The sequence below is a fragment of the Schistocerca gregaria genome, chromosome 4 (assembly GCF_023897955.1).
Source record: "Schistocerca gregaria isolate iqSchGreg1 chromosome 4, iqSchGreg1.2, whole genome shotgun sequence".
NCBI lineage: Eukaryota > Metazoa > Arthropoda > Insecta > Orthoptera > Acrididae > Schistocerca > Schistocerca gregaria.
This window is the reverse complement of record NC_064923.1, coordinates 46,028,761-46,053,847: the sequence shown is the minus strand read 5'-3', so window position 1 is coordinate 46,053,847 and position 25,087 is coordinate 46,028,761. Positions and strand designations below refer to the sequence as shown.

General features: G+C 39.6%; 1 protein-coding gene across 1 annotated transcript in view; it reads right to left on the bottom strand.

Moving 5' to 3' along the window:
- Positions 1-25,087, bottom strand: part of LOC126266790 (polyglutamylase complex subunit TTLL1-like) — a 96,547-nt gene that overhangs the window by 22,682 nt on the left and 48,778 nt on the right. The window contains exons 5-6 of the mRNA XM_049971333.1: positions 22,859-23,060; positions 6,653-6,883 (exon numbers count right to left, since the gene is read on the bottom strand). Of these exons, the coding sequence (XP_049827290.1) occupies positions 6,653-6,883; positions 22,859-23,060 (433 nt within the window). The remainder of the gene's footprint in view (positions 1-6,652; positions 6,884-22,858; positions 23,061-25,087) is intronic.

Below are 25,087 nucleotides of genomic sequence, written 5' to 3'. Positions count from 1 at the left end.
ACACAATACTGTCACCAGAGTGTGCTTTCGTGCTATGGCGGTCTGGGGGGAAAATGGAGTGAAAATGACTGAGCCAGTGCTGGACTGCTGGAGAGACGGAGGAGTGTACTTTATTTATTTTGGAATAATTTTTTTAGGGCCGGATATTTGGGAGAGCCAGTCCTGACAAAACTCTACCATCTGGTGAGCAAGATGTATGAGACAGGCGTAATACCCTCAGACTTCAAGAACAATATAATAATTCCAATCCCAAAGAGAGCAGGTGTCGACAGATGTGAAAATTACCGAACTATAAGTTTAATAAGTCACAGCTGCAAAACACTAACACGAATTCTTTACAGACGAATGGAAAAACTAGTAGCTGCCGACCTCGGGGAAGATCAGTTTGGATTCCGTAGAAATACTGGAACACGTGAGGCAATACTGACCTTACGACTTATCTTAGAGGAAAGATTAAGGAAAGGCAAACCTACGTTCCTAGCATTTGTAGACTTAAAGAAAGCTTTTGACAATGTTGACTGGAAAACTCTCTTTCAAATTCTGAAGGTGGCAGGGGTAAGATACAGGGAGCGAAAGGCTATTTATAATTTATACAGAAACCAGATGGCAGTTATAAGAGTCGAGGAACATGAAAGGGAAGCAGTGGTTGGGAAGGGAGTGAGACAGGGTTGTAGCCTCTCCCCGATGTTATTCAATCTGTATATTGAGCAAGCGGTAAAGGAAACAAAAGAAAAATTGGGAGTAGGTATTAAAATCTATGGAGAAGAAATAAAAACTTTGAGGTTCGCCGATGACATTGTAATTCTGTCAGAGACAGCAAAGGACTTGGAAGAGCAGTTGAATGGAATGGACAGTGTCTTGAAAGGAGGATATAACATGAACATCAACAAAACCAAAACGAGGATAATGGAATGTAGTCGAATTAAGTCGGGTGATGCTAAGGGAATTACATTAGGAAATCAGACACTTAAAGTAGTAAACGAGTTTTGCTATTTGGGGAGCAAAATAACTGATGATGGTCGAAGTAGAGATGATATAAAATGTAGACTGGCAATGGCAAGGAAAGCGTTTCTGAAGAAGAGAAATTTGTTAACATCGAGTATAGATTTAAGTGTCAGGAAGTCGTTTCTGAAAGTGTTTGTATGGAGTGTAGCCATGTATGGAAGTGAAACATGGACGATAAATAGCTTGGACAGGAAGAGAATAGAAGCTTTCGAAATGTGGTGCTACAGAAGAGTGCCGAAGATTAGGCGGGTAGATCACATTACTAAGGAGGAGGTGTTGAATAGAATAGGGGAGGTTTCTGTGGCAGAACTTGACGAGAAGAAGGGATCTGTTGGTAGGAGATGTTCTGAGGCATCAAGGGATCACCAATTTAGCATTGGAGGTCAGTGTGGAGGGCAAAAATCGTAGAGGGAAACCAAGAGATGAATACACTAAGCAGATTCAGAAGGATGTGGGTTGCAGTAGGTACTGGGAGATGAAGAAGCTTGCACAGGATAGAGTAGCATGGAGAGCTGCATCAAACCAGTCTCTGGGCTGAAGACCACAACATCACATAGTTTATTTATTACACTGATACAAGACACCCACACTGATATGCTTGGGGGTCGCAATTCACAGCATACAGATCTGCAAACTACTCGTAAATCAGCGAAATAATGCAGTAAACTGATGTACAGACACGCAAACATTTCGTAAAGTGTCAAATTAACGCATGTATAATGAACTGTAAACATGCTTGCTAATTGTAAACTGACGAAATAATGCATTTAACAGCATACAAAACTGGAAACTTCTCGTAAATCACATAAATAATGAAGTTCAAAGATGTGCACACATGCTCACTAGTTATAAACGCTCGGAATAATGCATACAATTTATTTAGGGACAGATTTCACCTATTTTATTTACTAAACGATACAAAACACTCGCCCTGGTATGCTTGAGGTCGTAGTAAATAGTCTACAGACCTGCCAACTACTTGTAAATCATCTAAATAATGCAGTACACTGATGTGCAGAGACACAAACAACTCGTAAATCGTCAAAATAGTGTATGTAAAAGGCAGCAATCATGCTTGCTAGTCGTCAACTGTCGAAATCATGCATTTCACTGCCAACAGACTTGTTCACAAAATAATGTGATAGATACGAAAACAGTTAGTAAATCACTAAAATAATGCATATATAAATCTCTGCCAACTTGCTCACAACGCTTAAACAGCTGGATATAATGCACTATACAAACACTAATTGCACGTATAAAAACGGTTTCGTACTATAGTCAACCACAATGTATCGGCAAACTGGTCTCCTACAGAAGTCCTACGTGCACATGCCACGTGGCACGCCCATGCCAGGTGACACGCCCATGCCAGTACCATATGCGAGACGAATCCAGGCATGCGTTTCTACCATTGCTGGCGCGATACCCCTCTACCTATGGATCGTGGCGTCACTGGCCACGCTATAGCAATCCGTTCCAGAATAACATCGACTGCTTTCCCCCAGCGATCCTAACGGGACATGCGAGCTGCATCTAGCCGTAAACACGTGCTTACCTATCTAGTGTGGCTGATGCATTTCTGTGAGGTGGATACATGGCGACTCACCATCTAAACGTTCTCAATATTATACCGATGTCACATGGCTATGTAAAATAAGAGCCATGTGGACCTCTCGGATATTGTAAAGTGCTGTAGAAGGTAGCATGTTGGACTGATAGACGTGAATGAGCCCTGAGGGACATGGATGTGCTTTGTACTATAGTATCTGTATCTAGTTTGTGGAAGCACCACAATGCAGTAGCAAATTCCTCGTCCTTCTCCCAGTTCCCATACTGGCTTCTATACTATCTAGTGCTGCACGGGGAGGTTTCATTTAGCGCTGACCTTACATGTCATACGCTGTTTGCAGAATTATGACAACTTTTCCCGTTTCCACTGAATGGTCAAATCACGGTCCTGTCACACCAACTCAGGTCACTCTATTTCAATGCATGTTGCAAAAAGTGTTGGCTTTCTGGCTTACACTCAGTTCCAGTTTAGACTGGAATGATCTCATGCACTAAACATCAGAAATGGCAGCAGTTGCAAAATGTGTAGGGACTACCTAAAAACCATTTTACTTTAGCAGACTGGCTGTAATCGCGGAAGGAGTTCTCCATCGGATCCAACACATGTATGTGGTTGAATGGAAAGTCTTGATTCCTAATCATAGGCATCATTTCTAGCTGATAGCGAAACACTAGAGACCTGAGAAGCCTGTGTACATTTGGTATGACCTCAATCACCATGCCATCTATTGCTTGTGAGCCTTCTCAATCAAATATCACAAATAATCCAGTGGATATATCGTGGAACCTCCGACATGGTATCGAGACAGAATGCATTACAAATACTGGAGAAATATCTAGGGGCTATATGAGAGATCTGCCAATAGTAGTTTCATACCACGTTCCTTAGCTGAATCACTTTCAAAATTCAGCGATTTTATCACGAGGTTGCATTGTGGGGCATGTGTAATTGCATTGCTGGTCTGATAAAATGCACTCCTATGATCACTGTCTATATTCAGCGTTGCAGTGTTTGGCTGGAGAAACCCAATTCATTCACAGGTAATGCCATACCTCGCTGTATAAAGCCAGTATAGCTTTTAACATGAATACTTGCGTGCATCTGCAGAACCAGACTGACTTTCGGTCAGTATTGTTTCGTATCGCCAGCAATAAGTTATTGGCGAAGTATTATACTTAGTAGTAGGGGTTGCGTCATAAGTTCGCCTTGAGCATCAGGCTTATAAAGTATGTGTTTTCGTTCCCATTTTTGCAAATTAAATGTCTATGTTCAGTCGTAAGGAGGGTATGGATTTGCGGTAGGATACTGTGATAGCAAAGGGAAAAGTATGTCAAGTCATATAAATGGTACAGATATTTCAGTTTCCAGAGCCCCACCTGTCAGCAGGGTGTATTTCCGATAGTCCACTCACTGTTGAATGTCGTTCAACTGAGACCATGATTGTAATATTTAATTGTAAGTACTGGGATTAAATATATATGTGACCAGTTACCTAGAATGATTTTCTGACTGTGTGTGTGTGACACACAGCGCCGATGGCATGTGGATGGTATGATTCACGTTTCTGGCTAATGATAGGAGCTGTCTGAATGGAGAGACCTGTCCTCTAGACAGCGAAATATCGAACTAATATTTAGTATGTGTTGGACAGCTTTCGTAATCGTGTGGAAATTTAAAAAGATTCAATATGGATGTGTAGTTGCTTATTTCACACCTTAATTTAGTTGAGAGAACGGCGACTGTGGTTTGTGCATCTAGCAGGTGGAAGACGGGTAGAAGAGACGTTTGCTGGTTCTCTATACATCAGAAACACTTTAGTTGACTTTGTAAAATACAGCTATGATTTGGAATCTGTTACATCACTGACAGTAGTATTCGTGAATGGAAATATCAGTTTCCTCTAATGTTTTCGAGTTTTCACGTAAAGGTCTCAGCAGACTGGATAAGTTTCTTGTTACTCAGTGGTTTACAGCACGCTCCACCTCGTTAAGTTTTGGGTCTCTAGAGAAATCATTTCCAGTCTACATCTTCAAAATTATGTTGCATGAGTGATACTGCTATGCAAGCGATATTGATAAGTGCTTGATATCGAGAAAATTGTATGATATTCTGGCAAACGATGCGAAATTACATATGTTCTTGTAATCCCAGAGTCTGGAGATGTGTGTAGGAAAGCAAAGAAACAAGCAGGTTGGGGCCGAAAGCAGTAATGCTTTTGTGCAGAGGGCAGCCGAACCCGAATTCGTAGAACAGTTCAGAGAGTGACTTCGGTCTGCTGAGGGTGCTCCGGTCACGCATTTGGAGTGTAGGACCGCCTGACCTAGGAGGAAATATCTAGTGCAGCGAGGAGTATGCCTACGGTGCATGTGTTTATCCTGACTGTCTTTGTGGTACATGTACGAGTTTCTGGTGGCGGCTAGCTTTACCAATGATGTAAAAGGGGCGCTGTTGTATGGCACAGGATACGAACTGTATGTTTGCTACATTGACATGGTACATGGTGATATATTGCTGGTCAGAAGATCGGTTTCACTCTCTAATATTCAATGTCCTGTCTTCAGTGGAAGAGCAGAGTAACTGAGTAAGAGTTTTTCCGTATCTGAGAATCTGTAGGCCACTTTTCTGGGTTTAGTTGTCAGTGCAATATGGCGATCTGTACCAAATAGATTTTGGCTGTTGAACATCTCATGTGCAGAAAAAAGGCGGACAGTGCTTCTACTATGGCAGTTTTAGTATTTGGCAGGTTAATTCACTAAGAGCCAATCAGAATGCTCCATTCATTCATAAGACATTCTTTGTCCTGGGGGAATAGGAGCCTCTACATAGCAGTGAGAACGTTTGTGTTGCAGAGATGTTCGTTGAAAGCTGGAAGTGTAACATGTGATGGACCGGGTGTATTTCGCTGACTCCCACGTACATATGGATAAACAATCATCTTAACGAATTGAAGTTCGGTCAGAAAGATTTAAGTTTCATTTCTGCCACGTGTTATTCGAGAGTAGGATGGCAGAGAAAGAAGCTGATAGTGGTTCGATGTCAAGCATTTAAGTGAGAAGAGAATGGTGGTTAATAGGCATAGATGCAGATGTGACAGAATTACAATGTCATCAGCAATCCCTCGTTATTTAATATCTTCTCCCTGAACTTTGATGCCCTTTCCAATTTCTCCTCGGTTTCCTTCAGTAGTTCCCTAATACGCATACTGGATGACGTGGGGGATACCGAGCAATCTTGTCTCAGTATATTCTCAACTACTGCTTGTCCTTTGACTTAAGAACTGCTGAAAAGCTTTCCTACATGTTGTAGACAAGCTTCCACTCTACTTTATTCATGCCACGTCCATAACTGAAAAGAGTGTCTTCCAGACAACACTGAAATTTTTCTCTGTAAGTATAAAAATGTCATGACCATACGTTATTGAGGTTTATTTTAAGATAAGTCGTAGGGTCACCTGATCCGTGTGTTTGTACACTTCTCGCGATCCCAATCTGATCATTCCAAAGGTTGGCTTCCCCCAATATTTCCATCAGTATGTAAATAATATGTGTCAGTATTTTGCCAGTATGACTACTTAAGCTGATGGTTCAGTAGCACTCACATGTCTCAGTACCAACTATCTTTGTAATTATTATGTTTCTCCTTGACGTGTGTGTCAATTTTTCCTCACTCAAAAGTCTTGCACACCAGATGGAATATTTCTGCCTTGGCTACCTTTTCCATGTACCACACTAACCCGGGGGACTGTAGTCTACTCCATCAGCCTTGTATCAGCTTTGATCTTTCAGCCATCTGTCATGCAATGCTCGCAGAATCATATCTACCATCTCATCCTCATCTACCTCCTCTTCCATTTCTATAACACTGTCCTCAAATTCATTTCCCTTATATAGTCCCTTTGTATAAGACTTCCAACTTGCTGAAATCACTTCTTCAGTCAGTACTATCTTGCGATCTGAGCTCTGTATATTCACCATATTCAAAGAACATAGCATCGCACGAACAGGCTTCAGGTATAAGTAGAGAACCTTAATGGTTATATCAGAAGACGAGGGCAAAGATGGATGGCCGGTTCACCTCTATGAGCCACGGCTTGAGGTTTTTGTCAATGATAATGTCGTAGCCGTAGCACTCGAAGCAGTGGCGGTCGTTGACCATGACGGGCACTGCCGCCTTGAGCGAGTGCACGATCAGCCACGAGATGTCGTCGAAGAGCTTCTGGGTGACGGCGGCGCCGCGGGTGCCCTCCAGGTAGAGGCGCAGGTTCTCCACCCCCCACTTGCCGCCGTGGCCCTCCTTGTACTCCGTCTGCGGGCAAGCGCACACCGGGGCTGGTTGACGCCGTTTGGTAACTTCTAATTCACGAACTTAGTTAGCTAGTTTCATGCTCCATAATGTTAACAATTCCTTTACGGAAATGATTTGGAACGAGTCATTTTACAGGACATGTATACCTGATTAGCGTTAACATCAATGAGCAGGTTACCATTTTATGCCAACCCACGCAACTACACTTAAAACAAGTACAAGGGACACTCCGAAAGAAATGCACAATATTTTTATAAAAATAGAGTTCTCATTTTGCATGTTTGAAAGTTTTACAGTGTGTAGATACTGTAAGTAGGCTGTTTAGGTTTTTTTATTGGTAACGCCACGTAGCACTCTGTAGTAAAATCACTGGCTGTGCTGTGTGCAGTCTGTGGCTGGTTTGCATTATTGTCTGCCATTGTAGTGTTGGGCAGCGGCAGCTGGATGTGAACAGCGCGTAGCGTTGCGCAGTTGGAGGTGAGCCGCCAGCAGTGGTGTATGTGGGGAGAGAAATGGCGGAGTTTTGAAATTTGTAAGACTGGATGTCATGAACTGCTATATATATTATGACTTTTGAACACTATTAAGGTAAAAACATTGTTTGTTCTGTAACAAAATCCTTCATTTGTTAACTATGCCTATCAGTAGTTAGTACCTTCAGTAGTTTGAATCTTTATTTAGCTGGCAGTAGTGGTGATTGCTGTATTGCAGTAGTTCGAATAACGAAGATATTTGTGAGGTAAGTGATTTGTGAAACATATAGGTTAATTTAGTCAGAGCCATTCTCTTGTAGGGATTACTGAAAGTCATATTGCGTTGCGCTAAAAAGTATTAAGTGTCTGTTTAAGCACAGTCATGTATAATTTTTGTAAGGGGACGTTTTCATATAGCGACCCTGCCAGGATACCTCACTGGAATCTTCTCATTTTTTTCTTGTAGTTTGTGTAATTAGTGTAGCTTTTGTTTATTGCTAGTGCATAATCATAGAGAGAATGTCGTTTGTAGTTGCAGTCTTTCATTGTGGTAGAGTAAAACAGTTGTGGCACGCATGTAGTTTTGCACGAGTATTTCGCAGCTGCGCTTGCAATGAACTAGATATTATTTTCAGTGCTATGTTAATGTGTTCTCTTATTTTTGCTCTTCAAATTGTAGTTTTCTGTGTTATCGTGTGAAATATTGTGATAATAACGGCGTGCGAAAAACGTAACACTAGGCTCCAAAGTAAACTGAGAAATAATAGTGACGATGAGTGTAGCTCACCAGCTTCACTGTGTAATGAATTAACAGACAATCAAAGTAGTAATTTGGTAACTATGCATAGGGAAATGGAGCGTGCATCAAATAATGGTGTAGACAGTGAAACAGGTAGTGAACAGGGAAGCATTATCGATAGATCGGTTGGCAACAGCTCGCCTCAGAAATCGGGAATGACAGAGCACAGTCTTGCAAATACTGTAGATTCAGGTTTTGCGTCCTCACTGTTTCCTCAAATAAGTCAAGACACATTTTCTGTTTTTCAAACTGCGAATATTGCCGGTTCAAATGCATTGCCGAATAGCATTGAGGAACATGCTTCAGACACCAATGCATTGTTATTACAATTAGTGCAACAAATGGGACAAAAGCTTCAAAAGTTAGACACAATGGAACAAAATCTTCAAAAGTTAGACACAATGGACAAAATCAGGGACAAACACAACAAAAGCTTCAAAAGTTAGACACAATGGAACAAAATCAGAGACAAACACAGCAAAAGTTAGACGTAATGGAACAAAAGCTTCAAAAGTTAGACTCAGTGGAACATACGACTGAACAAACACGTGAAGATTTAACCACTGAATTACATAAAATAGATTCGAAATGTCAAAAAGTCTGTAATGACCTAAAAACACAAATTTGTGAGCATTTCCAACCTATTTTTTCGCGGCATGAAAATTCATTACAGAATCACAAAGCAGCCATAAAAGAACTGCAAACTATTGTTCATGAAAATCATGAGACCTTGCAAGCTAAAATTGACTTAGTTGCATCTACCGATTCGGTTACGCAACTTGCAAAAACTCAAGAAAACTTAAAGGACACTGTAGATACTCTGAAAATTGGTTCAGAAAGACACATGGAGGAAATTAGTTCAGTATCAGAGAAAGTAGTTGAACTTTCGGATCAGCTAAATAATTTATCTACGAAGGTACATGATAATCTGAATGACACAAAACCGGTAGTCTTTAATGACACAGAAGAGTTCGAACAAATTAGGAAGTTCAAACAAAATCAGAATCAAATTAATACGCAACACCAAAGAGAAATCCCCGAAGTACAAGATCAGTTGGCACAAGTAATACAAAAATTACATATTTCAGAGGATATTCGCGCTCCAATACGGGAAGAGGAACTTAGAAATATGGAAAAGCCACAAAATTTCGGAAATTATGAAATAAATTGGCAAGGTGCACCGAATTTTGAGATGGAACCGCCGAAACGACGTAACAATGACCGACATGCGACTCGGCGACATGATGATTTGGACTATAAGCTGTTCATTACTACACGTAAATTCAAAACATTTAAGAATTCTGGGAACGACATTCATCTACAAGCGTGGCTTCATCAATTCTCTCATTGTTTCCCCTCAACTGGTCATTAGAGCACAGATTAGAATTTATGTGTGGCTACTTAGAGAATGAACCAGCTGTAAGAATGCGATTGCTCATTCACGACTGCCATAGTGAAGGAGAATTTTATCATGCCTTCCTCTCAGCATATTGGTCTCAAGCTACACAAGACCGAGTAAAACATAGCATCATCATGATAAAACACTTTGAACAATCTGAATTTTCCAGTCTTGCCAAATATTTTGAAGACATGTTGCATAAGAATCAATATCTTTCAAACGCATACATGTCTTCAGAATTCATCCGCATTTGCTTAATGAAATTGTCTGAACATTTAAGAATTATTATTTTGGCAGGGCGTTGCAAAGGCGACATTGAGGCTTTTCAGGGACTCTTACAAGAATTGGAAATTGATAGTGACAATCGCGGAAAGCGGAAACAGGAACACAACAATTACAGGTCACATCCGTCGCAATTTCGCAATGAAAGAAATAATAACTGGACACGACAAGGCTATTCTCACAACTCAAATCGTGACCATAACAGACACCACCCGTATAACAACCGTTGGCAGAGTAGTAATAATTACAGGGAAAGATCACCTCTCCGCGGTAATGACTATCACAGAGACTACCATAGAAACAGACAATATGGGAACAAAAATAAATATTATCAGGGGAGACAGAATAACTTTAGACTTAATGGTCCAGGGCGCAGTTACAATTCAGAAAGAAAGTCACCACCACTTGACCGACAAGAAATTAATTACAGAAATTACCGACATGACGATAGACGATATGATCGTAACGACAGACCTGAAATGCACCAGAACTGGCGAGCTTCAAACAGGGCAGGGCCTTCTCGTCAAGGTGAATTTGTAGAAGTTAGGTCTCCTAATCCCAATAACGACGCAAGCCAACAAAGAGACATACAATGACTCGCACCGCAGGCAGCCACGTGCGCCGGCTGGCTCAGAGAAAAATAACATAGACGCTAACCTTGGGAAAAGGTCCAGTATTCTTTACCGACGTATACCACATGATAATTGCGTTCAAGTTTAAACTTTGAGTACTATAAAGGGTAAAACCGTTTATTGAAAGATAATCTGCTTTTTAACTTTGTCTTTGCCATAAAACTTTTCGCTTCACATTTCTAGTGTGCTTCGTCAGACTTAAGAAATTGTTAACATGAAACAATGTTTGAAGTTAAATATCCAGTCTAGAACCTAGGGAACATCTTTAAACAGAAATTACGAATGCATTGTTACAGTGAACAGACGACACAGTGTTAAATTTGTACATTCCTGCTTGTTAGTTGCACGATCACGTAACGACTATCAGGCTTACATACATAGGACATATACTGGTACTGCTAATGAGATTTTAATGCAACATTTTGGTTTACTTGGAGATACATTCTGGATTTAAAGTACTTTCTGTGAGATACCAGATGACACAGTGGTTACTTTATGTGACAACTACACGATTTTATCACGACGCTACTAATGAGTGACAATTTACGATGTTTCTTTTGTGATGTATCTGTTTTATATTGCACAGTTTTTTTGAATTATTCTAGAAAGTAAAACATGTTTCAGTAGTAACTTTTGTGGTATAGCTACAATGAGACAGCCTTTTCCGTAGCACAACAATACGTTACAGCACAGCACTTCCTTCATCACGGCAATAAGCGTAATAACTAAGATATATATACCCAAAGCAATTCACTTCGTTTATTACAAAGGAAGTACATTGACTTCAGCAGAACTTTGCTTACAGAGGACGATAACTACAACACTTCCACAGAGATTATCTTACAACAAGACGCACAGTTTAGCGCTACAGTACACGTATTTGAGTGATTAATTTTGTACTTAAAACATTTATTTTTAAAGATATTTGAAGTACAATGATACAAAGGTTTTCCGTGATACATTTCATTCCATTGCTGTAATCTGTAACATCTGAGGGTATAATTACATTAATCCTCAGGGGGGTACGTGCTTACTTTGTGTACCATGTGTATGGCAAGCACAAGGAGCCCTAGCTAATATGGTATTTGCTTATAGAACTTTACACATCGGTACCATATTTCTCTAACACAGAATTACACAGCTATCTGATCATTTAACTGAGAGAGACAAATATTTATTTTACTACATCAGTGACAGATGTTTACGTAATTACACGGTTGGATAACTTCACACTTATGAAATTGTATTTTGTCTGTAGTTTGTGAAATTTTCATATTTTTTTCAGAACCATTGTGATACTATGAGAGCTTTGACTGATGTTTTTGGTATGAGATCATGATTTTTCAAGTACGTTTGAGGTAGATGACACTATTGAAATGAGCAGAGAATATTTTTTAGGTTTTGAAATTATTGCAGAAAGCTACCATGTTTTTGAGATTTGACTGAGGTGTTATAATAATGTTACGACGACGATGTGTATTATGCTGTTGAGGAATATTTATTATGATATGTATTTATTATGATGAAATATTGAAGAAGTGTCTACAAATATGTATATGTGTCATAAAGCAAGGAATAATGAGTAGTGGTTAGGGACTCTGGTTTGTGAAAAAGGATGTTGGAAACCGAAAATCGTACTTTAAGAGTTATGAAATGTGTGTATATGCGTGAATGTATCACTATGCTGGCAAAAATTTTTTGGGCACTGTTATATTTATAGGATTTTATTTTCTACACATTTGTAACGCAAATTCTCAACCTGCGAAAATATTTTTATATGAGACTGCCACTGTAGTGGAAACTGGTGTCGTAAATATTTCGTTAAGACAGTTAAGTGACCACCTACACGTAATGCGTCGTGGGCACCCAGCTGCGCGACTGCCACCTGACAAAAGAAAGCCATTAGGTAAAAAAAAAAAGAGGCCGTTATCCTCGCTATTGACATTCCTTTGTAGAAAGCATCGCAAAAACGACATGCTCATTACTTGGAAAGATACATTCTTACATCTGCACAGCTGATAATGACAAGCGTCCTTCTACGAGAGTTGAGATAATTTTTACTAACTTATGAAATGTCACTTGACTATTGAATGATATTTTTATGCTTTGCCTTTCATAGTTGCTTATTTCATTTGATATCTGGCTTCCAGCTGTGTTGCAGCATTGGTTTTATAAAATAAAATTAAATGGATTTGCTAATGTGAACACTTTCTGCAAAAGATCTATTAAATAAACATTTTATGATCCACGTTCTTCAAAAAATGAGCACTTGGAAAGGAAAGAACAATAAGAAGGGATTAATAACAGTAACTGCATACTTAATTTTCTTTTCAACTACTTGGTAATATCTTTTGTAGAATTAGTTTTGTGGTGCACCACTTTAATGACATAGATGTTAATATGTGAATAGACATTTCCCTTTTCTGTATTGTTGTCTTTGCTGTAATATTTTTTCTGCTTGAACTTTGTCATGTTTAGATATAAGTTATTGCATTTGCTGCTGCTGTTTGGCAGGCATAGTGTTACTGAATTTCACTTTGTATTACTCCTTCAAGCTAGTTTTACTACTGATTTATTTTTCTTGTTGCTGTTCATTGCTTCATATTAGTTGTAATGTTGCATTTACTTTTCTAAGTCCTATATTGCTGCTTTTTTGCCAATTTGCATTTTTTTGTCATTGGTATTTGTGTTAATTGTTTTGTGCTGCTGTGTTGCGTTGTCCCTTAGTTTAGCATCTGAGCTCAGTAGATTTAAGTTAGCTTAAGAGGGGGTAGCCTATATAAAAGAAAGAGTTGCGATGAATTGGAAGAAATGCACTGAGAGGTTATTCGAAAAATGTACAGAAAGCAGGTATAGGTAGGATTTTCTTGAAAATAAATAATGAGGTAAGATACTGGAAATATGTGAAATATGTGAACATATAAATACAGAAAGCATGTTTGGATAGGATTTTTTTGGTGGAAACAAATGTTGAGATAAGACGAAAGATCTATGGAATGAAGTTTTGAGTTGGACTGCAGTACCAAATGTTACACTGAAAACAAACCCTGCCATTTCCTCTTGTGTTATCCCACTATGTGTTTGTGTACCCTTGGATATTTGTGTTCTTCCTGTCTTTATGTGTTTTCTGATGAGAGTTGCATTGTAGAATTTTTCTAATAATATGTTATTTACTTTGTAAAGATGTTTACACATTGTTTATTCTGTTTTGTTTTAATGCTCATGTGTGAAGTTGATGTTTTAAAAGTTATTCAGATCTTTATGTATGTACTTATGTCATAATTCTTGTAACACTGTTGTATCTATATATTTCTATTCTTTTGTAAAGCTTGTACTACTATAAATGTTATCTGTATTGTTATGTTCTTTAATGATGTATTTTGTACCTTTGTAATTGTATTCTTATGTTGTAAATTAGTAATTAGACACCAGTTCTTAAAATTAAGTTTCATTTCACTGCACACGTTTTTGTTGGTAATAGTACACGCAAAATATGCGAAAAAAGGGGACTGCTAGCATTTGCAAGTGTGTTGACAATTCAGCAAGGGACTGGTTAACAGCTTTGCTGGTTCTAAGGACAATTTAAAAACTTTGTGAGTGCACAAGTGGTGGTTTATGGACTTGCTATATTCTCTGCAAGACTCTTCGATGGAGATTGTGCACCTGCACAGTCGCAAGAGGTTGCTGTTGGCCGTCTCTACAAGGTCTGCAGTGAGTCTGCACCTCTGGTGGCCTACCAATATCATTATTTCTACAAGGACTGCAGTGGGTCTGTACCTCTGGTGGCCCACCAATACCTACCAATATTCTTCAAAACTTCGACTGACTCTGCTGTGGGTTTGCTCTGTTGTGGCCCATTACCTGTTTGCATGTCAAGAGTGAGCACTGTCTGTCCGTTGGAACGACAACACTACTTCTTCAAGACAGCATGGAAATCTCCTACTTCCATGTGCATTTTCTTTTACTGCTCAGACTTTGAGAACAAAAAAAAATGGCAATTTTACTGTGATGAATGATCAGGAATGTCTTTATGGACGGTGAGAAAATTTTAGCTTTTGACCAACATTGTATCAATAAGTGTGTGCATTTGATATCTTTGTTATTGTAATTACGAAAAATTTAATCAAATCATTATTGGCCACTGCCCAAAACAATTTCTAAACTTTTTTGTGGGGACCATGGGGGCTATGTAAGTAGGCTGTTTATTGGTAACGCCACGTAGCGCTCTGTAGGAAAATCACTGGCTGTGCTGTGTGCAGTCTGTGGCTGGTTTGCATTGTTGTCTGCCATTGTAGTGCTGGGCAGCGGCAGCTGGATGTAAACAGCACGTAGCGTTGCGCAGTTGGAGGTGAGCCACCAGCGGTGGTGGATGTGGGGAGAGAAATGGCGGAGTTTAGAAATTTGTAAGACTGGATGTCATGAACTGCTATATATAATATTACTTTTGAACACTATTAAGGTAGATACATTGTTTGTTCTCTATCAAAATCTTTGATTTGCTAACTATGCCCATCAGTAGTTAGTGCCTCCAGTAGTTTGAATCTTTTATTTAGTTGGCAGTAGTGGTGATCGTTGTATTGCAGTAGTTCGAGTAACGAAGATATTTGTGAGGTAAGTGATTTGTGAAACGTATAGGTTAATTTAGTCAGGGCCATTCTCTTGTAGGGATTACTGAAAGTCATATTGCGTTGCGCTAAAAAACATGAAGTGTCAGTTTAAGCACAGTCATGTACAATTTTTCTAAGGGGACGATTTAATACACCCTTCCCGCTTGTTTTCAAACTTAGTGTAACCTGTTCCCGAGAGTGGCGGCGTCACAGCGTGTCTTCAAGATGGCTGCTACACTTGAAGTTTGTCAGAAGCAACGTGGTGTCATAGAATTCCTGTGCTGTGAAAACGAGACAGTGGGAAACATCCACCAGAGGTTGAAAAAGGTGTATAGAGATGCTGCTGTCGATTGCAGTACAGTTAGTAGGTGGGCAAGCAGATTACGTGATGAAAGCGAGCACGGCAATATTGAGGATTGTCCTCGGAGTGGCAGGCCTCGTACTGCCTACACTCCAGACAATCTGCAGTGAGTTAACGAATTGGTGACTGCTGACAGATGCATCACAGTGAACGAATTGTCACGCTACGTTGGGGTAGGGGAAGTAAGTGTTTGGAGAATACTGAAAGTGTTGGCGTTAAAAAATGTTTGTACCAGGTGGGTTCCCAGGATGTTGACAGTGGCTTACAAAGAAACAAGACAAACGACATGCAGCAAACTTTTCGAACAGTACAAGAATGGTTGAGATGAATTTCTTGGAGAATTGTGACAGCTTATGAAACATGGTTCCATCATTTTTCAGCAGAGACGAAAAGGCAGTCAATGAAGTGGCATCACACAAATTTACCCAAGAAAAAAAAATTCAGAACCACACCTTCTGCTTGAAAAATTATGGCTACGGTATTTTTCGATTCGGAAGGTCTCTTGCTTGTGGACATCACGCTAAGTAGAACCACCATAAATTCTGATGCATATGTGACTTCAAGCTCGACTGAGTCGTGTTTGATCACATCGGCAATAGCAGGGTATTTTGCTGTTGCACGACAATGCACGCCCACATGTCAGTCAAAAATCCGTGGAAGCGATCACAAAACTCGGATGGACAACCCTGAAACACGCGCTTTACGGTGCTGACCTGGCTGCGTGTGACTATCATCTCTTTGGGAAACGGAAAGTCTCTCTTCGTGGAACAAGGTTTGAAGATGATGACTCCCTTGTGCATGCTGCCAAACAGTGGTTCCAACAGGTTGGTCCAGAATTTTACCGTGCGGATATAGAGGCGCTGGTACCAAGATGGCGTAAGGCAGTTGAGAGTGATGGAAATTATGTGGATATATTAAAATATTGTTCCTAAGGGATGTATCTACACACTGTTAAACTTTCAAGAATGTAAAATAAAAGATGTATTTAAAAATGTGTGCATTTCTTTTGGAGTGAGCCTTATATTTTTTTTACTGCTGTCAATTTTTAAGTGGAAATTCGTTAATGGAATAGAAAGAGTTGTGCAGGAGAAATGATTCTAAATTAACCAGTCATTTTCTGTTATTGGCCAAATGGCTAAAAGCTTTTATTGCTGCATATTTAACTCCTCTCTGATCCACTGACAGCATTAAAAACCTCTGTACATAAAAGGCAATGTCCTCACTGAGTGATTGACTTATCACCTCCCAACCCAAACCGCTGATGACACAAACTTGAAATTTGGAGGAGGAGTGCATCTTATACTGTAGGCATCGTTCATGAAGGGATTTTTCTAAATTCCAGGCCCAGCGGGGTTGAAATGGAGGATGAATCGTTTTTTTAAAAAGCCACTATTAAGGCTACTTTGAAGATAGGCCTACGAAAATTGATATCTTGTTTCTCGATCAGAAATAAAGAAATACATGTTTCAGCATTTTTGGAAAGTTAATCCCCTGACGGCGACGTAGTGGGTGAAAGCCTTATTTGAAAATACTTTGTTATTAAAGAACTACTAAAGTATTTTTAAAGCTATGTCTGTGAACACTCATATTGGATTTCTCTATTACAAATAAAAATAGACGTGTTTCAGTGTTTCTGGAAAATGAAATACGGTATGAGGCTCTTTATGAAAATGTTCCATTACAAAAGCATTTTTAATTCTAAATCTGTCAAAACTTAAATTTGCCTTCAGTTAGAAATAAAAAAATACGTGGTTCAGTGTTTTTGTAAATTCAACTACTATCGAGGTGAAACGGGGGATGAAAGTTTTTATCGAAATATTTCATTGTGCAAACATTTTTGAAGGTGAATCTATGAAAATTTGCATTTTCCTTCTTTCTTAGTAATAAAACATATTTATGCCACTGTTCTTTGGAAATTCACCCCCTAATGCAATAAAATAGGATCAGACTAATACGCTGACTCGTCATCACACAGCCCAAATAGCTAAGGATAAATACTTGAAGGTTGGAGAGAGTGTGTGAATCCTTTACTATAGGCATCGCTCGAGAAGTGATTGTCCGAAATCATCCTTCTAAAGCAGTGAAATAAGGAATGAAAGGCTTTTGGAAGGCATGTCACTATTAACGGCATTTTGAAGCTAGAACTACGCAAATTATTATTTGGTTTCTCAGTCACAAAATAAAGAAATACGTTATTTTTGCATTTTGGAGATTCAGCCGTAAGGGGATAAAATAGTGGCTGAATTATTTTGAAAATAAATAATTACTAAAGAACTAATAACGCATTTTTAAGGCTACATAAATGACAACTTACATTTGACTTTTCACTTCCAAACAAAAATCGTCTTTCAGTGTATCTGGAAATTTAGCCCCTAAGGGAGGGCAATGGAGGCAGAAAAATTTTAAGAAAATATTTCGTTACATTAAAAAGAAATTTTAATTAAATTTATGAATATTGGTGCTTCACTTCTTCGTCAGTTCCACAAGAACTCAAAAGGCATGATTAACAAAAACTTTGGATTCAGCATCATATTGTGGCTAGAAATACATTCGACTGAATGAAAACAACAACAAAAAGTCTCTGCAGGCTATACAGTCTTCACAAGTGAAGCAGCGGGAGCTAAAGTAGTAGTTAGTAAACGTCATTTCTCCCTCCAGTGTCGAAGGCATGTACATCAATATTTTTCTGAAACCTGATGCGCTGTTTATGACGAATTTCAGTAGCGAATATGTCCTTGTGGTGGTGCAGTTGCAATGCCTAGCTCCTCGAAGAGTTACCTACAAGACGTCAGTGGATGTACACCAGGTATTACTCTTACTGTTCGCCTTTTTTAGTACTTACTATCTAGGTGATGAGTTAAACCAGAAAATTTCCCTGTATGAAATTATTCAGTGGAAATATGAAAAATATATCAAGAGGGTGATAAGTCAGTTTCTAAGATTACCAATTATACAAAAAGCTAAATTAGCTGAACTTAACAGTTTGAGTATCTCAGTAATATGCTTCAGACATTTCTAGTTTTTATCAGTATCTACATCCAAGAATTTTGAGCATTCTACCCTTCTTACTGACTCCTGTTGATATGCTGTTGTTGGTATCGGTTTGTTTGTTGTACCAAACTGTATGTAGTTTCTTTTTAAAAAAAAACTTACAGAGAGTCTATTTTTCACAGCAAAACTTAGTAAATCTCTGTAAAATATAATTTACCAGTACTTGTGCTGCTTCTCTCTAATGGGATTTGTGATAACATTAGTATCGTCTGCATGAAGTACCAATTTTACTTGTTGAGTGTTAAGTGGAAGATCATTCATATATATGAGGTATAGCAGTGTACCTACAATTCTACCCTATGGGACTCTCTTCGTGATTTATGATTTTATTCCCAGTCACTAAAATCTTCTACCTTTTAGATATTGTCTGAATTATTGAGTATAACCTCCTGCTTCCTGTTTGTCAAGTATGATTCGAACTAGCTGTGCCTAAAGCCATCAGTTGCATTAAATTCGAGTTGTTAAAAGAGAGAATCGATCTACGCATGGAACTACCATGGAGATATCACTAAAAATACCCACTGGCAACATGTTACTATTCAAGGCTTGTGCTATTTGATGAGTGAATGTACAAATAGCATTCTTAATCGAGAAACCTTTCTGGAATCCTAAGCATTTTATGCTACCCAAACTGTTTCCACTTAAATGCGCGACTGCTCCTCAGTGCCTTACATTTTCGAGTATTTTGAAAAAAGTTATTAAGGAAATTAGAAGTAAGTTGTCATATTTCGTATGAAGTGGTTTAATAATTGCGTATTTTAGCCTGTCTGGAAAAATTACCTATTCCAGTGATGCATTGCATGTATCTCTATGGATATTACATATTAAGTTGAACAACATTTTAAGATTCTATTTCAAATTCTATCAACCACGCAAGAGCTTTCGTTTTTTGGAATTTTTAGAATTGTATTCATTTCAGTCAAGGATGCTGATGCTACTTTTAGCTGCTTAAAGCAGTGACTGCGGTTAATGTCACTAACATTAGTAAGTCCCGTAATATGAGTCAATGGCTGTATTTTTCCACTAAGTTGTAGCAGTAGCAATATTCAAAATATTAGAACATAAAAGTTGTATCGGAATAAATTTTTGTGACAAAGTGGCACTGGAATTGGTGTTGATTATCACAGGTTATTTGGATGAGAAATTACAACAGAAAAATCAGAGAGTGACATTGAAGAAACCACTAATACATATTTAAGACCAGTTTAGAACTAAACAGTAATTTAAGTAAACATTTAAGAAAATATTCCACATTATTCTAGTTATAAAATTTAAATATATAAATGTTCTTCAGTCCCCTAAGTAAAGCTCCAGTAGCGGTTATGAAGAAACTATGAGACTTATTACAGGACACACTTAGGCATTTAAGCAGTTATTCATCCGCTCTCCATGCGTGATTGGAACGTGAAGAAACTATAAGATGTGGTACAATGCTAAGTACACTATGCCACGCACTACACAGTAGTTTCCAAGATATGTACGTACATGAAAATATATAAATTTATGTCTGAATGGCACAAAAAAGGTTAAAATCAAAACTCTCAGCCTCGGTGGGTTACATTCAAATGGAAATGTGTATTGAATACGAGGAAATATATCGCCCTTACCAGTTCCGTGGTCTATGCAAAGAGTAGTTACAAAACTAATTACTACGAAATGTTGCTGGAAATCTTATCTCTACATTTCACTTACACATATTTGTGCTGGTGATCATGCACTATTATTATCTTATATTGTGTACAAGGAATGAATCGTAACACAGCGTTCAAATGATAATGAAGTCAGCAGCAAGCAATTATACTTCTTAAATGTACATTCTCTACCTTCGACATTCATAATTTACGATTTACATGAACTGGCAAGTGTTAATTAGTGAAGTTTTAATTCTGTTCCCAACGTGGCGACATGCTTAGATAGAATCTTCATCACCATATTTTATTTGGTCTTTAGAGACGCATTTGCTTAGAATTTCTATTAATTGTTTGACAAGATGCTTTTCTGGCACTGTTTGCGTGTTAATGCTTTGACAGACAGATAGATAATTAGCACGCAGTAATTAAAACGAGTTTAGAAACCACTTGAAACACAGACACATGTGGGTCGATGAACCGCATCAAGTTCGTCAAACCCAACTTACGTATATTTCACTGATTTGTCACAGTATATCTGTTTCGAAGTAAATTTAAGTTAGTTAATCATTGGAAACATGAGTGCTCACTCTTTAGTTAACACCTCAATAGTTTGTGAGGGCTCACTTACCTTTTTTCTGTCTTTTCTACTTTTATGAACAGTGCAAGATAGTGGAAATCCAACTACGACTCGAAATCTCCCCAGTTTAGTTTGGAATATGGAGAGAAAATGTTTCAGTAAAATAAAAAAAGATGAACAAAAAAAAGAAATTATGTGAAAAAGAACGCTGATAGTCTAGATAAAGAAAATGTACAGAGGCGGAAGCAGAGATGTGGATTCACCAGCTTCAGTCACCTGTAGATCTGCATGGATGAATGGTATAATAATTTGCAAGGTACGTGTGGTGTAAAGAACATTAATAATTTGTGTTTGTATGACAGGCGATAGCATAATCAAAGTAATTGCAAATATACATCTGAAGTTGATAGGATATAAATGGAAAGTAAAATTATTAAAATGTTTCTATCGATTATGTAACTTCTATCGCCAAGTTCCTGGTAATTTTGTTTAGCATCGTCTATATTAGCTCTATCCGTGACATACTATTTTAAAGTAAATAAACAAGTGCTATACTACCTTTCTAATATCCCTGCAAGACAGTGAGTCAGAACTATGCCGATAATTTGACTGGTATGGAGGACACCACCGGCACTTTGCTGTCATGATCGCCACGATCGTCATCGGAATCATGAGTCATGGAAACTCCACAGGTCACCGTTAACGAATGAACATAGCAACGCCTATGTCACTCGCTGGAGCAGTGAGTACTGTGTTCCCTGACGTTCCTAGACCCTTACCTTGCTCGTATCCCACCTTAATTGGTACTCCGCCTATAGATTGGCCTCTTGTAGGACTTGTGTTTTTTCTATATATTATGTCAGAAAAATTGTTACCTAGCCTGCGAAGAGCTCGCAGTTCACTTAAAAGCTAGCACTCTGGACTTGCATAATGGAGGACGACGATTCTAACCCACGTCTGGCCGTCCTGATTTACGGTTTCCGCGATTTCCCTAAATCGCTTCAGAAAATGCCGGAGTGGTTCACTTGATACGACACGACCGATTTCCTTCCCCATCCTTCGCAAATCCAAGCTTTTGCTCCGTTCTAATGACGTCGTTGTCGATGAGACGTTGGACAACAGTCTCTTCTTCCTCCTAAACTTAACAGTTTATCATATACAAATGCTTTTACTATTGCAGCACAATAATTTTCTTATACTTCTCAAAGATACAATATTATTGTGATTCCGGCAGACTGCATGACGTACTGAAATATAAATACGAAAAGAGTAAAGAGGGCTTACCGTGTTTACACGTGCTATTTTGTCGAATATTGAAATGGTCAGAAGTCGTGTATGTCCACTCCGAGAAATATTTCCACAACTAGAAAAACTGTCACTTTGAATATCGGCACCACTTTTCACCTGTTGCCCTGAGTTTGACTTACGGATTTTACATGAAGTATGTTCCCCACAATGAAAGCAGTGTAATTGAATTGGTGATAGGATACAGAAATCAGTGGTTTACATGTTCTTCCTAAGTTTTGTACGTAAATATGTTTCAATATTCCCAAAATATGCTCGTAGTTGAAAAGTCTCTGAATGTGCCAGGCTACGTCATAACTGATGAACCAAGTATAAGTTGTTGGAAAAGTAAATAATGGTTGGTCGGTTGATTGGTTTAAAAGAGGCGGTGGGAGGTGAGGGAGCAAACAGCTACGTCATCGGTCCCTAAATGATGATTATGAATGAATCTAAAGGAATTTCCATTCCATTGGCATAGTGAAACCATGTACAAAGGTGTAAAATTCATTACTTCATTGTCTTGTATTGAATTTCATGGCAATACTGGACATGGAAGTGTGACATAAATAGTGAGGACGTGGGGGAAAGTGACTGGGTCTGTTTAAACATAATATGAAGCTGTGATTGCCCTGGCAGAATAGGTGTCCTGCCCAGCAATTAATCGATCTTCAATTCTCCAATTGCCTAAACATTAGGTATCTATTCCGGTGAACTCTGAACTTAATCATTCATAATTTTTTGCTAAGCGTATGTAGGTATTGCCTGCCTTCTAAATCTACTTATACTTGATTTAACTTGTCTTAACTATCTCTGGTAAAACAGTCAGCGAAAAGAAATGCTACGTTTAAGAAAAAAGGTACTGGTGCTGCTGGTGCTCACTCCGTGCTTCTGAATGGAGACGTTGGTCAGGTGCACGAACACGTTGTCCATCTCCTGGATGCTGGTGTCGTACTTGACGGTGCAGAAGCGGCAGAAGCCGCGCTTGAACAAATATATCTTCAAAGGACGAAATGACGTCACCAGTACATACAGCCGTAAGTCGAATTTCTTGCCACCAATTAGCAGAGGGTTCTGGATATACCTGCACAGTAGAAAATTTTCCTTCAGGTAATCAGCAGTCCCAAGTTCAAATGGTTCAAATGGCTCTGAGCACTATGGGACTTAACATTTTTGGTCATCAGTCCCGTAGAACTTAGAACTACTTAAACCTAACTACCCTAAGGACAGAACAGACATCCATGCCCGAGGCAGGATTCGAACCTGCGACCGTAGTAGCGGTCGCTCGGTTCCAAACTTTAGCGCCTAGAACCGCACGGCCACTCCGGCCGGCTCCCAAGTCCAGGAAGTAAGTAAACATGCACAGTCCTGTCACAGTAATCTGACCACAACCTATGTTTGACATCAATGTGCAATAATCACTCACAGACGTGGCAACACTAACAGAGGAAGGTATATAACACGTGCCAGGGGGAAACGGAAAACAGTGCAGTCGTTGTGATGCGAAAACGCAGTGAATATCTGACGTCCAAAACATGATGATCATTGGCTTTCAGGCCAAGGGTGGAAGCATTTCGGAAACGGCTAAGTCTGTAAATTGTTTGCATGCTGGCCATTCAACACGAATGGCAAATCGAGGCTATCCTAAACTTGCACTGAGGCAACTGTCGTGCACCATATGCCGTAGGCGAGATGGGTGAACGATGGCTCTGGAGATGGTTAGGGGTGAACAGACGTGCAACTGTTGAGCAACTGACCTCCCTAATGAACCAAGGGGCTACCAAAAGTGTCTCCTTGAACGACTGTTCAGCGAATGTTGCTACATATCGGCCTCCGCAGGAGGCACTTTGTTCATGATCCCACGATGACCGCTATTCATCGGCGACGAAGACTGGAATTTTGTACGCCAGTAACACAAACGGACGTACACTCAGTGGCGACAGGTGGCGTTTTCAGATGAATCACACGTTTCACTTCATCAGACAGGTGGCCCTTGTTGGGTGTGGCCTTGCAACAATCCTTTGAAGGGTCCAGCCCAGAGGAGGGAGCGTTGTCATCTGGACAACGGTTTTGTTACATTCGCTGGATGGTCTCATCATTCTGGAAGGTGCAATGGATCAACACGAGTATGCATCTCTCCTTGGCGACCATATCCACCCCTCCTTACAGCTTGTTTTTCCTCGGCACGATGCCATCTGCAAAGTGACTCGAAGCTCGCAGTGTAAGAACTTGGTTCAAGTAGCCCAGGACAAGTTTACCATAAGTTTACCTCTGTCCACCAAACTCCTCGGATTTAAACCACATCGTGAATCCGTGGGACCACCTCTATCGGGCTGTTCGGGCCATGATTCCCCAGCCGAGAAAGCTAGGGCAGATGGCTACTGTGGTGTCACCGCCAGACACCACACTTGCTAGGTGGTAGCCTCTAAATCGACCGCGGTCCGGTAGTATACGTCGGACCCGCGTGTCGCCACTACCAGTGATTGCAGACCGAGCGCCGCCACACGGCAGGTCTAGTCTAGAGACACTCCCTAGCACTACATTTACATTCATACTCCGCAAGCCACCCAACGGTGTGTGGTGGAGGGCACTTTACGTGCCACTGTCATTACCTCCCTTTTCTGTTCCAGTCGCGTATGGTTTGCGGGAAGAACGACTGTCTGAAAGCCTCCGTGCGCGCTCGAATCCCTCTAATTTTACATTCGTGATCTCCACGGGAGGTATAAGTAGGGGGAAGCAGTATATTCGATACCTCATCCAGAAACGCACCCTCTCGAAAGCTGGCGAGCAAGCTACACCGCGATGCAGAGCGCCTCTCGTGCAGAGTCTGCCACTTGAGATTGCTAAACATCTCCGTAACGCTATCACGGTTACCAAATAACCCTGTGACGAAACGCGCCGCTCTTCTTTGGATCTTCTCTATCTCCTCCGTCAACCCGATCTGGTACGGATCCCACACTGATGAGCTATACTCAAGTATAGGTCGAACGAGTGTTTTGTAAGCCACCTCCTTTGTTGATGGACTACATTTTCTAAAGACTCTCCCAATGAATCTCAGCCTGGTACCCGCCTTACCAACAATTTTATATCATCATTCCATTTCAAATCGTT